Source organism: Trachinotus anak, unplaced genomic scaffold, assembly GCF_046630095.1.
Source record: "Trachinotus anak isolate AG129_WGS33_773 ecotype Australia unplaced genomic scaffold, CSIRO_AGI_Tana_v1 ptg000011l, whole genome shotgun sequence".
Lineage (NCBI taxonomy): Eukaryota > Metazoa > Chordata > Actinopteri > Carangiformes > Carangidae > Trachinotus > Trachinotus anak.
This window is the reverse complement of record NW_027273862.1, coordinates 24,596,130-24,612,448: the sequence shown is the minus strand read 5'-3', so window position 1 is coordinate 24,612,448 and position 16,319 is coordinate 24,596,130. Positions and strand designations below refer to the sequence as shown.

Sequence of the window (16,319 nt, the reverse complement as noted above, 5' to 3'; positions counted from 1 at the left end):
CTGACTGCATTTCCTTCCTCATAAAACAGATGCAAGGTAAATTTTTGGAATAGTTTTTCCTCTCGTGAACACTGGCTCCTTCTGTCCCGCCTTTTGCTGCTGCATGTCCACCTGCAACTTGCAGCTGATGATGTAATGAGTTATCAAGCAAAGGTAATTTCCCCATTCCCTAACGTTATTTGTGTTATGAAAGAGTGTGCGACATCAAAGGGACATTGCCGCCATGTGTAGAACATAATCCTTTGTAAAGCCGCCTTTTTCCAGTTATGGCGCTTTAACGACTGAAGCCTGAGGTCGGTGTTTACTGAGGAGAGGCAGTGATGTCTGAAAGACGGTGGCTGTTAAAAGCTTTATGATAGAGGGGAACCATGTCTCCACACTTACTAAACGGACCGCAACGCCTCTTCAGAGCCATTGTTCTGGACAGTTAATGAGTCATTCACATTACCACAGGCAACTTTCCCGGAGTGCGGTGAATTATTCTTAGCATGGCAGCAGCACTTATCTTCTGACTGGGATGAGCCAGTAGAGATAGACGGACCACTTCTGTAGTTATGGGCCAACAGAGGAAGAGAGAGATAGAAGGACAGAGAGTAAGGAAGATGATAATGGCACTTGATAATTGCGTTCCATTTCCTGAAGTGATAACATATCAGGAGGAACAAAAGTCAAATCTTATCTTAGCTAAGACTAAGACTCCTCTATGAGCTGGAGGAGAAAATTAATTTTAACGAAACTAAGAAAAACTACTGGAAAATGTAACCTGCACTATTCCGCGCTGCACGTGGCCAGCTGGGAAGATCTTTTCCATGATCGACTTGCTCCAGGGTGACATCCCTCATGTTTTCTGTTCCCTTCCAGATGTGTGCCCTTTTCACACTGGGTTTTATTACGCCACATCTGGACATATGGGAAGCACAAGATGACCACAAACCACACACACACTCACACACATGCCTGCACACCACTTGAGAACCTCTCAGCAGTGAGGTCACCTGTGAGGATTTATGTAACTCAAGTGAGGAGTGGAGGGTGTGCTCTCAGCATTTGTGTAACAGACTTTATTGATACTCAAAATCATGAGGATGGAAAATCTGCTGGAGGAATAGAGGGGTTTGAGGATGGGAGGTGGTTTCAGATTTTAATGGTTGCTGTCTATGTAATTACCTTTTTTTGGAAGGAATAGTTTATATATAAATCATCTAATTTATCCTGCAGATCATTTACTGCATCTGAAAAGGCTTGAATCGGAGACTGGCAGGTGAAAGAAAGTTTGAAAGCATCAAAAGAAGACTTCCTGTTCTGAGTCGTCTCTTTCTGCTGTTGCCATTCCTACAGGAAGGGAGCAGAGGGGAGGGAGGTGGACATGACTAAGCATCCACTAAGGGCTTTTAAAACAAGTCCTGAACATCCGCTCCTCCACAAAGTCAGACGAGGCTTTCTGAGGAGGGATGAGCCAGCTGCAGATGGATGCAGTCACGGCAACAGAAGGGAGGACAGAAAGTGTGTGTATCTCAGAACGCGTTTGTCATTGGGGAGAAACAGAGGACATAAAACTGAGGTTTTTTTTGCAAAAATGACTGCAATGACTCTCGGGCTATAACTAACAAGTATTTTCATTTCAATTAATTCAAATCTTTTTAATTATTCTATCAATCATTTGGTCCATAAAATATAAAAATACATTGACAAACATCCATCACCACTATTTCCCAAAGCCAAAATTGACATATTTTAATGTCTTCTTTTGTCCAACCACCAGTCCAAAACCTGTAATTCTTCAGTTTACTATGACAAATGACAAAGAAACCCATTTGAGAAGCTGGAAGCTCAGTTTTTTGGCATTTTTGCCGATTATTAAAATAGTTGCATCAATTGACTAACAGAGTAATCATGTAATTGTTCCAGCTCTACATGACTGAATATAACTAGAGAGACTTTTCATTAGAAAACATAAAATCTAAACTAAATCTAAACTAAAATATAACTAAATTTGGGCTATAACTGAAGGTATTAATAATACAGATGTGCTGAAAGTCATTTATTTTAAAGACTCTGCATCATGAATTTTACATCATACAGAATAAAGGCTCTTCTGTCCATCTCATTTCTACACGACACTGGTGCAGGTGTTGTCAGGGCAGTAGGGCAGCTGGTCAAGTCTGACAGAAAGTGCTGTGTGCGAGAGGGAGTAAGAGTGTGTGTGTGTGTGTGTGTGTGAGAGAGAGAGATGCTGACGAGGCACCTGCAAACTCCAGCATAAATAAAGAGCCTGTGAGAGGACATCTGTTGCTGAAGAAAAGTGTGACTGTAAGAGACTCAAGGCACAGAGACACAGTAGAGAACAGATCCTGAAAGAAATTTTACTTTGTAGGCCAAAAAAATCTTCCGATAAAATATATCTGCACTTTTATCCTATTATCCTATTATCATAATTAGTGTATGAACTTTTGAGTTATGGTCAAAAACATGTTGTCCAGACACAGTGACCTCAACCTTTGACCTTTGACCACCAAAGTCTAATCAGCTCATCTTTGAGTCCCAGTGAATGTTTGTGCCAAAGTTGAAGAAGTTCCCTTTTGGCGTTACTGAGATGTCGCGTTCATGAGAGTGGGACGTATGAATGCTGGGGCATAATAAAGAGTCTGTGAGGGAACATCTGTTGTTGACAACTGACTGTTGACAACTGCTCACTCAGAAAGTTTAATAAGACACATGACTGTCATTACTCTTTGATCAACCCACTATCAAAACAGTTGCCAATTCATTTTCTTTCAGTTGATTAATTGACTGATAGTTTCAGCTCTAAACCGATGTGCTGTAGCTGTGAAGGCTGTGACAGGTTTAGTTACTTGTTTTCTTAACCTCAACAAAATCTTATTTCATAGACAAGTTATAAATGTAGCATACAAGAGAAAATAACTTCTATTAGGAACCAACTGGAGGATGAAGCAAAGTTTGATTAAAGTTGTGATTATCTCGACTCTTGCTTCGCTTTCACCACAACACTAACTACTAAGCTCAGAGAATATCACTCTGATGTGACACTGATGTGTCTCCACCAAATCTCTCTGTAACCTCTGACCTCAAGCTGTTGCAGCCAGAGTAAGAAGCTGTATCAACACGAACCTCAGCTTGATAGGTTTTTTTTGTACAGATTGGTTGACAAAGCAGGAACAGTATGTGCTCCTCTCTCCCAGCCAGTGGTACCAGTCCTCATGTATACAGTTTCAGAGAAAAATAGGAGCTTGGCAAGAGGGTGGCGAGATAAACAAACAGTGAAAAGTAGCAGCTGGAGCTGTTGGCATTCTTCATCTTTTAGCTGAGCTAAACGTTGTTAACACTGGCTTTACTACTGCAGTTGTTGCTTGTGGAATAGCATGTAAATTTGACTGAACCAAACTAGCTGAAGTAAAAATGTATTGATGTGGACTGAAAGAGCAACACCTGCCTCAAAGAATTTAAGTCACTGCTTTACTCTGACACATCGAAGTTGTGCCTAGAGAAAAAGTTGCCATTTCCTAAACTAAACTAAAACTACTTTTGCTTTCACCATTAGTGTTGCTATATTTTGAGTGATCACATTAATTTAAGAATGAAATATTCCTAAATTCAGCCACAATAGTAACAAAAAGTGGATAAACATGGATTTTGAAACATCTCATTTTGACCACACGACCACAACAGTCTAAACACAATTCTCATATCAATAACGGCTAAAAATACAGAGTTTCCCACGACATCAAACCCTTAAACTTACAAAAGCCAAGTCCAGAAATGTTTGTTCAACTGGCTACGCATGGAAGGTGAATAAAGGAGCAAGTGACTCATTCATTTCCTGTGATATGTTTTTATGAGTACAACTCTGAGGGTTATGGAGAGCAGAGGAAGAACATAATCATCTGGATGAGGTAAGGAGCATAACTCATCAACGCAAATATTATATCAACAGCCTTCCCCACCGAGAAATAGAACAAAAAACACAAACTTGTTTGGTGTTGTTAGTTTTCTTTCCTTTCTTTTTCTGTTTGAGGTTATATTGAGGTTATAATACGCCCTCTGAGCAGCACTATGTCTTCTGGGCAGATTGAAGGTTACAGTGAGTCGCTATGGGAAAGTGACAAGATGGCTCGAGGCTAGCTGGTTAGCATGCTAACTTCAGCAGAAAGAAAGACATGACAAAGGCAAGAGTTAGCGTTGGTGTTGTTTTCCACCGCTGGAGACAGCTCTTGGTGAGTGAAGTCTGATGCCCACAACATTTCCTCCAGACTGGTAAACAATTAGCTGTTAATGCACAGAAACAAACACTGGCTATGTAGCAATAGCAAAACTTACAATTAGTTCCTTTAACCAACATCATTTCCAATTAGTCCCATATTACACGTTCAGCAAAAGAGGTTTGGATATGTTCTGTTCTTCTGTAGAACTGTTTAGACAACACATCAAAGCTTGAATAATGAGTTTATAAGAGAGTGATGGGAAATTTATGGATGTGCAATGACAAGGATGTAGGTACCTGCACCTTTCACGGGAGCTGAGCGCTCACAAAGTGATCTTTGTTTAACTTTGTTAAATAGGTTTCAGCTTCTAATAGGAAGTCCTGCGGTGAATGAATGTACGAACTTATTTTTTAGGCTAATGAAGTTGATGATGCTGACAGAGAGATTGTTTTGAGTTACAGAAAGTAGTGAAACAGAGGCGAGCCCGGATGTGAGGTCAGGACTTCAGCTTAACCTACAAGTGCAAGATAACAAACAGACACTTAATAAAACTGATAATGGTTAAATTAAGAGCTCTCTTGTGTTCATGACAGAACAGCCTTGCTGGAACAGCCCTGAGCAAAGAAACTCGAAACATATGGCTTGATATTACATAACCCTCATACCAAGGTGCGGAGAGTGGCTGCTCAATGTAACTAGATGACTAAGCTCAAGTTGCTAAACAAACAATTCTGTGGTAAACTGCTTGTGTAACTTTCTGTTTGTGTTTTTGCTCCATGACCTTCATGTCGTTCAATCAGTGCAGCACAGATCACCTGGCACCTGAGACCTGCACCTTGCGTGTTGCTCAACCTATAGGCCGAGCCCACTGTGTAAGCACTCACTCTTTCCCCTAGTTTCACCTCAATAAAACACACAGTTACTGTAACTTTACACCCAACCGAGGCACACTGTGCGTGAACGCCGCTCGATCACTCCCTGTCTCTCTCTCATTTTGGCTTTTTTTTTTCTACCCCAGCCTGAGGAAAACAACACTTTCAGGGCACAGTAAATCTCGCTTGACCCCGCCCAGTTGGGGGAGATCCCGTAATACACACTAATCCTACTCAGTGTTAGTGGGGGCTCTAGGGAGAGATGGTATTAAATGTGCAAGTGTGTGTGCATTTCTGTGTGAGTGTTGCGTGAGTGCATTGAGGTAGCAGCGAAGGCGATGCTGAGAGGTGAAACTGCTGACCTGGGTTGACTCACCCTGGGAGTGTTTCTGTTGGCTGAGAGCAAAGAGGAGCACAACAAGAGCTTCAGTGCTCACCGGGCCAACAAGGTCTGCAGGTCCCTTACATGAACAAGTTATGAATTATGAAGGAGAAAATATATATAACCAAACCAGGAGGTGAGTCTGAGTATTTCTCCAGGTATTAACAAAGCACTGCAGGACACAGTCACAACAAGAGCGCATCAAAGTCTCTGTTCTTACATGTCTCTGTCAGTAAAAGTACATTTATGTGTGTTCACGCACATGAAAGTGGGTGTTTGCATATCCTTTGATTGCAGCAGCAGCAGTACCTCCAGCTCCGGGGCACTGAAGCTGCCCCTGAAACATCCCACGAGCACACACACCATTAGCTGTGTCCCTGCACTATAATGTCCTGTGACACCTCCCTGGTCTTGGAAAACAGTTTGTGATGATGCACTGTCAGAGCGAGCAGCGTGAGGTAACCTCATACTCTCCCTCTTGACCCAGGGGAGAACAGGAGACAGCTGAGCTTATATTAAACTGTCACTTGGCTCATATGTAAAAACAAATGACCATGCTTCCAGTGAGAAGTCTTTGTTTTCATCAGTGTCGACAGTAATGTTGAACAAAGACTTATTATTATCACTAATTCTCGCCTTGTATCGGTATCATGAAATGACCTGAATTCAATCCTAATTTGTGATATTCTGTAAACATTCCTCCATTAAATTTTCTGATTAGTGTTTCCTGTAGTATTTCCTGTACTTTATGTTTTTAATAGCAGACACTGTAGCAATAAACAGACATTTTTTACTATTTCTTTTTCTTTTTTATGCCAAACACTTGATAAATCAAAAGGAAAAAAATGCCACAAAAAGATAAAAGGAGAGGAAAGGTGTTATGTAGTACTATGCAGACAAGACTCACTTTTGTTTTAGAACAAACCTCTCATTAGTAATAAGTACTGTTGGACACATGAATATCAAGCAGAGACGAACACAGCAAATGGGCTTTAACAGTAATGCTGCACTCACAGCTCTTCTCCAGAGCTGTCTGTCATCCATTGCTATGCAGTCAGTGTCAGGTTACTTTAAAATATAACCTTAACATGTACTCTATAGGGGGAAGTAAAGGTGCAAAGGAGCAAAAGCACTATCATATATTGCTCTTGAGTTACTGCGTTTGTGAGAATGACTCAAAACTTCCCACCGTTTTTCCATGTTGGCATAGAGACAAAAGGAGAAAAAGACTATCCAAACATTTTCAAACAGTAAAATTCCAGTGTGGAAATATGTAGTCACAGGAATTTCAGGTTTAACGTCAATTTCAGTCATATCTGGCACAAGAAGGTAAACAACCTCAGGAATGACAGACGGCAGATAAGAGCTAAACCAACAACTGGTGAAGTATTTGTCCTATTTCACATATGCTTGTTGTGTTCGTCTTCATTCTACAGGGTCAATTCAAGTCCAAAGGTGTTGACGATAAGATTACTAAAACCAGACAATTCTGCTTCAAAACTCTTAACCCAACAATTAGAACCTGTCACGTCTCAAATTGCCTTAATTTAGAAAATAACCGTGTTCAAGCAAAGCGCTGTAACTTGCTTTGCATCTAACCAGCACCACATGCCCTTATGGTTTATGTTTCCATCTCCTTCAGGTGGAGTTTTATTAACTGGAGCACTTGAGCGACAGGGCTTGTCAGGATCTTAACACGTAACTGCAGCTGTTGGCTGGTTTCCAAGAACCAAAACCTCCTGTAAGTGATATCCTCTATCAAGAGCGTGTCTTTAAATGCTTCAAGTCTCAGGGTGAGTTTGCCCCGTGACTGACAGTGGGTAGAAAACAAATGTCTGCTTTGCTTTGGTTTAGTACTGTTTACTTTAGAGTGATGGCTCAACACTGTCCTGGTCTTTGATATCCGTCATTTCTGAGGGATGTACTGGCCCAGTCACTTCTGCCCAGGAGTGTAGACTAAACTACTCCCCATGTCACTGCCATTAAGCAAGGCACTAAACCCTAAGTTAATAAAGTGGTTCCGTGGCCAACAGTAAACTGTTCTCATGTTGGATGCCACCGAGGTGTATACACTGGTGAACATAAGCATGAATGCTCCTCAAACCTTTAACGGATATCTGCGGTGTGTCATGTTTTAGTAAGATTTTATACTGTATACAAGTTGTAAATTGATCTACTTTACCTCATAACATCTTGTCAAAACCCTTCCTAAACTCTGAAAATTTAATTCCACAAATCACTCAACCTCTGCTCCAAAACGCGACCAAGTGTTGAAAAGTCTAATACTTGTGTTTCTCCTTGTCTTTTTTCCTACATATCACTTTCCATTGTTATTTTAAAAAACTCAAATGTTGTTAGAATCCCTAAAATATGTTTCCACTTGACTGTGCTTGTTTAATGCTTTTCTCTCCTTACTATGAGACACTTAAAGGTCCCATATTTTAGACTTTTACAATGTTTTATTTGAAGTGTTGATATCCATATAAGGATATATTTGTGGTTTTAAGTACCGAAAACCATCTCAATGTACTTTTACATCTGCTCTCTCAGGCTTCTCTCTGGAGCTCTAGTAACAACAGGTCAGTTAGCCAATCAGAAGAGAGGCTCTGAGCCTCGGCATGGGCCCACAGCCATGACCCAAGCCCAGCCCACCCAGACCAACCATCCAGCCTTGCAGGATTTGGTTTCTCTGAGTGTTTCTCTTAAAAACTGCTATATCTTTATTCGATCAAACAGAAAACAGTCAGCCAATCAGAGGAGAGGCTCAGAGCCTGCCTTCTCTTCTGAGGGAAGTGACTGCTTTGTTGTGACATCACAAAGTTATCAGATTTTGCGCAATTCTCTCCTGTGCCAAATAAGACTCTAAAAACATTTTTTTTCACATATGCAGTGGTACTCTCCAGGACCTGAAAACAAACTTTGAATTGTAAAATCAGTGGAGTTCCCCTTTTAGCTAACTGAGGCACAGCTCTTGAAACCAGCAGGCCGTGTCAAAGGTCAAAGCTTTTCAACATTACGTTGAAAGAACATTAACTCCAACTGAGGTCATTACTTCTCACCGTCACCTGGACACTGAACTAGTCAATGACAAAATCCTTCAACGTAATTTAACGACACACAGAAATTTAACACACACTGACATCATTCCGCTTTTGCTGCTTGACTACTTTCGTGAATGAAGAGCTTTATGAAACTGAAGTATGTCTATGAGGTAATGTTGGCTGCCGCTCTCTCCCTCCACTCCTCTATCTCTCTCTGCAGTAGCGCCGCAGCTTTAGACTTGGCATCAATCACCACGAGGCAGATACGCAATCTTGCTGTGCAAACAATTAAAGGCTGCTCCTCCGTACTCAGAACTACTCACTCGTGGTGCCATGTTGAGGATTAATCCAACATGCTTACACATTAACCCTGGAGACACATCAATGAATGGCATTCCTGAGAACTGTGTTTGCTAAACGGAGGGCAATAAAACACAGTGTAGAGCTACTTGTTGTCTTGCAAGTTAACTTTGAACTTGGCTTTTGAGCTGACATTTTCAACTTGACATTGATCCTAAGAATACTGTAGGAGTGTGTAATAAACAATCTGAAGACATGCCATAAATTATTTGGCTGGTGGATAATGAACACAATTATACAGATGAAGAAATACCGGAAGACGGGAAGTGAATCAAGTGTAAACAGCTGGTGGTCAGGTGACGTGACAGTGAGCAATACAACCACCTATTAAAATACAACAATGCTCTTGACAATATATATAACCTGTATTTGCCTTCCTGACTGGCAGCATTGTGCATACAGTTGAAAGGTGTTGTGCAACCTCTAGGTATTCAGTTGTTCATGTTGAAGACATGTAAAAAAAAAAAAAAAAAAAAAAATATGTGCGGTTGTGAACTTGTCATAGACTCTTGACTGGTCTGCAGTCAAGTGACAGGTCCCTGAAGAAGAGAAAGAATATGAGTGGAATGCCTTGAATGATATGAAAACAACCAGCTTCCTTCACAACCTTCAGCTGGGCCTCCACAACGTCTGCCTTGAGACAATCTTTCCAGTGTGCAGAAAGAAAATGGTCATAATCACAAAAACAAGAATCTGCAACTTCAACCAATGATAGGCCACTGGCTGCTCACAGATAGAGAGCTCCTCTGTGCACTACATAATCCCCACACAGCTGGACTGAAAGTGCAATAAACCTCTGAATGGGGGCAGACACAACTCGGGGCCAACCATAGAGGCAGTGGTGGCTAATGCAGTGTTGTGTAACTAACATTAAAAGCCGCACAGAAGCAGGAATCAATCCATTACGCAGTAGAAACCATGAATGCAGAATAAAGATTCCACATTGAACATATCAACCGACGCATATTGGTGTAACCTGAATATCTACAGATGTTATCTAAGTCTGAAGTCACGTCAAACAGGTCTCAAGCTTCAAGAATGAGGGGATCTCTGTGCACCAGCCAACTTGAAACTTAAACAGACAATTAAGACAGGCCCTGGAGTGATGAGGTCTGAAGTACATGGTTTTTATATAACAAGAGCTTTGACTAACTTTACAACATTAAACCCCCATTGAACCCCAGGATATTAGCGTTTTTGCTTACCTCTAGTACTGGCCCTGCCCCCAAGATTATCTGCTCCACTCCACTGGCAAAACCCTTCTGGCTGAGAGCAGTCAGATGGTGAATGAGAAAGTTTGTGCTTTGCGTCTTCCCAGAGCCGCTCTCCCCAGATATAACAATGCACTGATTCCTCTGTCTCTGCAGCATGGTGTGGTAAGCCACATCCGCCACGGCGTAAATATGTGGCTCCAAATCTCCCAGCGTATGATTATCATACATCTTCACATACTTGGGGTTGTAGATGGGCAGGAACTTGAAGGGATTTATGACAATGAGGATGCTCCCAACATAAGTGTAGATCTTTTCCTGGCGGAAACGTGAGCGCAGGTTGTCCAGCAGCGAGCGCTCGTTGAGCTCCGTCAGGCTGCACAGATCTGCGTGGTCGCCCTGAGATTCAGGCTGTGGCAGCAGTCCACGTTCCACCATGCGCCTGCGCTCCTCTGTGACCTGCAGCCACATCTGGAGGCTGCCGCCATAGTGAATCGAGCCATCTAGGTTCTTCTGTCTTAGGAGGAAACGGTAATCCTCACCGCCAGACAGTGGGCGGTGCTCTAGTGCCACACGGGGCCAGAGCATCATCCTCTGCACAGGACAGTCGCTGGGGTTCAGGATCCATTCTTCCCCACCAAACTCCTTCACCTCAGCTAGAACATAACACTTGGTGCGGTCCAGCTGGAGGCGTTCAATGACATGTTCGATGGCCTCAGCAGCTGTGGTGGTCTTGCGGGCACTGATTGGGCAGTAGATGGCGCCCTCGGCCAGGGCGCCCGGGTAGATGCGCACAGTGAACTCTGAGTTCTCGAAGCGCTGCCGCCGGCCCAGGGTGCCCACGCCACCAACGCCACCAACGCCATCACGAGCACTCATGGCGGAGCAGGAGTTCCCATTAGCAGCAGCCTGGCACTGGCACGTCCTTTACTGGGCTGGAGGGGCCGCCAGTTCAAGACATTACCACTGCAAAAGAGAAGAACGACAAAAATTAAGATCAATACTCTGCAGACCTGCAGACAGTACAACAAAAAACACACAACTGTGGCCTAACCCAAAATAAAATTCTCTTCTCAATCAATCATTTAGTCTATAAAAAAAGTGAAGAATACCCTTTATAGTTTCCTGAAACCCAAGTTGATGTCTCCAAATATCTTGTTGTGTCCAATCAACAGTTCAAAAATCCCCAAATTATTAATTTTCTATCACACAAACAAAAAACCAGTCAATCCTCAAAATGAATTAGGTGGAACTGGGGACTATTTGGTGTTTTTTCTTGAAAGTATCTTGAACAAGAATCAAATTATCAGCATAGCTGCCGATTAATTTTCTTGATTGATTGGTTAGTCAACTGTTCGTTTCAGATCTAAAATCTCTGATCCCAAACTGAAATTAATAAATGAAAGTATTCAACTGATCTAAGACCAAGCATTTCAACACAGCCCTCCGCGATCTGCCAGATTACGAAATTCATCTGGTTATGACACAAAGACCTCATAGCTATTATGTAATCTACTAAAGGGCCAAATTATTTTGCTGGAACCCAACATGCAAACTCATAAAGGATAAAGGATAAGTCATCAGGATCGACGGGATTACCATTAACACACATACACAATCCCAAGAACACACATAAGCTCTCGCAACACCAAGACCTACAGCTGCCATCCTCCTCACTGAATACACAATCAAGCCATTCACAAGTTCCCTCTTCTATACAAAGCATCAGGACATCATGGGGTGAGTGGAGGCCACAGATACAGAAATAGAGAGAGGACGGGTTTATTGACTGAACTGCTGACAAAGACTCTGCTGCTCTGTGATTTCTTCGCCATCATGAGGACTTGGACTGTCCTGTAGCACAAACGCTCGAAATACATCTGAATGAAGCAATGAGCCAGAGGTTATTTTAAAATGTTCAACTTAATAGATATTTTCATGTAATACATGCAGGCATACAGCAGATAACAGTTCAAAAATGTCTTGTTGGCCATCATCCCCTCTCAACATAAAATAATAACAACCAATATATTCAGCACAGTAAGGGATGGAGGTGGAGGTTATGGTGTTATTCGAGCTACAAATATGAACTCTAAGTGCATTGTCTGCCAAACTGCTAATTAAAAAGCTTTTAAATCCAAACATTTTTCCACGTGATGTCTCTTAAAAAGCCACAGCAGAGCACTGCAGGCTCTGGCTATGAGTGAACAAACTGCTTTTAGAGGACATCACATTTGAGGATTTCACTGATGAAGAGGCAGAAACTTATTCGGTGTTAATATCAACCAAAAAGAGGTTGTCGACCATAGATAAAGCCCACATTGCAATAGCTGACGTATTTGTCCTTTTGCCTGACCCAGGTAGCATTGCACTCTCGTGTATCATCAGTCTGAAATGTTCGGTGCATTCCAGGAGTTATTGTGCGACGTGTTGTACCCACTTGATTCAGTCCGTTTCACCGACTCCTGCTTCAGATACTGATTTTTAAAGCCCACAGGAATGGAGGGCGGGAATGGGCTTCAACTTGTTGCCATCGGCTGTGGCTTTTTCATGCGGGTACAGAAAGGAATGCCGCACTGTAGCACTTAAGTTGCCACTATTAATCAAAGTGTAACATGTGTTGCGGCTGCTCTATATATTCTACTCTCTAAATTAGGCTCTAAGGGAATCTACTACACCTCTGTCCTGCCACTGCTGTCTACCACCACACATCCCTTTTACACTGCCTGCAGAGTACAGTGTAAACACACATAGAAAGCAATTTAATAGCTGTTTCAGAGTCATAGTGACCAAAGCACTGAAGCATGGTAGAACACCAACATAGACAAACTGGCTTAAAATGACGACTTACTGCATTATTTTCAGTTCTCCCCAGCATTATATAACAATAATTCCTATGAATTAAATTAACGCAACCTGAATGGATGAAACCATGGTCCCAGTTAAAAATGATCAATTCATTTAAGTTAATTTTTTCAAGTTTGTGCTAAAATCAACACTTTATGAAACAATGAGCCTCCAAGCCACAATAGCTATCAGGGACAGTGTTTGTTACAGGACTGATGATGCTGACTGAACAGCCTCCTGAGGCTATAACTCACTGTCACAACAATCCCACCTTAAGTTTATATAGTTTATAGATGTATGACGCTGATACAAAAAGGTTTCACAAGTAACATTACTGCAGGCAACCTTTTTTTTTTTTTTTTTTTAAGAGGAAACTAAATTAATTGCATTTTAGGACTTTTCAAGACCTGCATACACCCTAATATCATTCATAGCTGTAATAACCCTTTGTCTTTTAAGGCATCATTATTAATTTCTTCAGTATCAGAATGCATGAAGAAAAAAATGGATCATACTCCTCATAATAATCAAACTGCATGAGCAGTATGTACACAACAGAAAAAAGGGAAAACAGGAAATGTAACATATAGTTGGTGCACAGAGTGAAGCACAACAGATTTCAGCAGGAAAATGATCCAATGCTGCACCCCTGCCTGGTCATTTCCTGTCGCCCCATACCCAACCTCTCATGCCACGTGTCGCCTCAGCAACTTTGATATAACCATGCGCCATACAAACACATGCACACAGGACCTCTCCCCTTTCCAAATACAGGCACAGACACAGGAAAACACACACGCACATCACCTTTTTCACCCTCACACAAAGCATTCAATCGAGCTGCATAACATCAATACCATACACATATCCAATGGCAGGTATTAACTGACACTGATGAATGTATTCTCTGCATGTGTGTGTGTGTGTGTGTGTCTGAGCGTATGCACTGAGCACTGAGTGGCGCCTGGGACAGATGGTCAGCTCGCTGCTTAAAGGATAGGGAGGGGAGATTTAGGGTGGAGGCAGAGCTAGACAGCACAGGGCCATGCTGGCTGCCTCTCTGTTTACCATCACATGAGGACAATCAACTAATGGGCATCTCCTCCAGAAAAACACAAACAGATCTTACCAATCACAGTACATCTCCCAGCAGCAACCATCTCCATTGCTATCTTGCTTTTGTTAAGAGACAACTGCATTAACTTCAGTCTGGAACGGATCAAGGTGACACGAGGGAGATCCTGCTGGGATTGGGGGATGGGAGGATGTGGCAATTGTCAGATACATGAATGATCCATAATGGATTAAACACTGAAGAAAAAGTGCTATTCCAGTGGTGCAAAGCAGGGACGACTTAAGACGAGTAAATAATGAGAAAAATAAAGTAAATTTAAAAAACAATGTAATAATTTAAATGGCTGCTCTTTCTCATTTAGTACTTGATTTAACATAACAATTATATGCAATCTTTTTTTTAAATTAGATGGGACAAGGCATTCAGGGTACTTAAAGCCTAAGCAATTTTGGTATCAACAAGTGCTGTGACCTACAAATACAGATTATCTGTTCTGATAATACTGATTATCTGTATTATGGTCTTCTAACAACACACAAACAGACCAGTGTTTTCAGACCAGGTTTTTATATAATCAGTCTTATTAAACATTTGGTGGAATAGTTTTGCAATGGATAATGTTATAAGGAAGGGGTGGCAAAAGCAGCAGTGGCCACAGTGAGCTGGTTAACTAAGTTCAACAGGTGTAAGCTTCATTTTAATCAGAAAGAGGCTTTTATATTATTTTATTTCACTTTAACAAGTAGGCTGTGTTACTTTTGGAGATTAACCTGTAGGCAGCCAAAAAAACATGGTGGGCAGGCAGCTGCAATGGCAGGAGAGAGGTGTAACAGATTCTCTTAGAAGCTAAAGTGTGTTTTCATTTTACCTACACACTGAGCAGGTTGATCTGGAAGTAAAAGAGCATATATTTGTAGACGTGAATATTACAAACACAGCTGATTATTCCTCTGGGTTAAAAATATGTCACATAATATGGAATCGGAAAAATAACGTCTTTATTTACTTATTTCTTTGTTTATACCAGTGACAGTGAACTATTTCCTCTTGTCATGTTGTTCTGTTGGTATGTGAACAGACATATGATGGAAAAATTGCATGTATATTTGTTAGAAAGATCAAATCAATAAAAGGTTTCAAAAAATTATTCTCTTTGTAGTTGTTTTGTGTCTCTCTATGGTCATTTTGAATATCTCTGTGGTTGTCTTATGTGTCTTTGTGATCATTTTGTGTCTCTTTGCAGTTGTTTTGCTTCTCTTTATGGTAACTTTGCATCTCCTTTTGGTTATCTTGTGCCTCTTTGTGGCTGTTTTGTGTCTCTTTGTAGTTGTTTTGTGTCTGACCTTTCACTTTAAAACTAATAATGTTAAAAATCACTTTATACAGAGGCTGTGGTGCAGGGGCCCTAAGAGGTTAGGGGGCTACTGGGCCTCTGCTCTGCAGACCCATTCACAAATACACCCATGGTGTGGCAGGGAACTTAGTTTAAACATCTTTAATTTAGGATGATCAGTGATTTACAGGAAAGCACATGAACAAATGAGAGATGAAGCCTCAGTATGATGGTAAAATTGTGACAATAGTCTTCCAGCTAGAAACTGAAACACAAGTTTCATTGTTGTTAAACATCCAACATGTCATCAAGGAAAGTAAATAGCTTTCACCATGTTGTTCCCATATCAGGGGCATGGATCATGGTTGCTGGCGGTACACATGGTGTAGTTATCCCACATGTATGACACTCAACATAAGTCTGATACTGACACCACGAATGGAGCTGTTGTCCGAGGGATGCATTAAAATGTCACACCAGTTCTCATATTCTTGTTCGATCAAATTCTTGATGGTGATTAATCAATAACTTTGAATCATTAGCATCCGTGGCTGGGAAGGATGCTCTTTTGTCTAAGAATAAACTATCCTTTTAGATAACACACACACACACACACTGTTCATTCTTCAGACCAGCACATGAAAAAAAACTGACTGTGAAAGGCCAACTGTGATACTGGTGAACATAATAAGAATTGTGTCACTTTTTTCAGCTACAGAAAAAAGTACTGTGTTCCCACACACAGATACAGCACAGACGCACTTTCACACCCTGCACTCACGGTATCGCTCACATTCTGTAGACACGACCTTCTCAAAGTAACAAACACGCAGCGACCCTGCCGCTCAAAGTGTCCTCGCAGTGGAAGCATGTGAAGAGGCGGTGAGCAGCAGACTGGGCAGAGAGGAAGAGAAAACGTTTCAGGCATGATGACGTTTCACCTGAGCGCCGCGCCTGTGTGTCTGCATGGTAACTTTT

At 41.6% G+C, this 16,319-nt stretch overlaps 1 protein-coding gene across 5 annotated transcripts in view; it reads right to left on the bottom strand.

Moving 5' to 3' along the window:
* The window catches only part of myo9aa (myosin IXAa), a 105,004-nt gene that overhangs the window by 69,932 nt on the left and 18,753 nt on the right, over nucleotides 1-16,319 (bottom strand). For all 5 annotated transcript variants that reach the window (XM_071489208.1, XM_071489212.1, XM_071489209.1 and 2 more), the window contains exon 2: nucleotides 10,081-11,052. In XM_071489208.1, coding sequence (XP_071345309.1) covers nucleotides 10,081-10,965 — 885 coding nt within the window. In that variant the 5' untranslated portion in view covers nucleotides 10,966-11,052. The remainder of the gene's footprint in view (nucleotides 1-10,080; nucleotides 11,053-16,319) is intronic.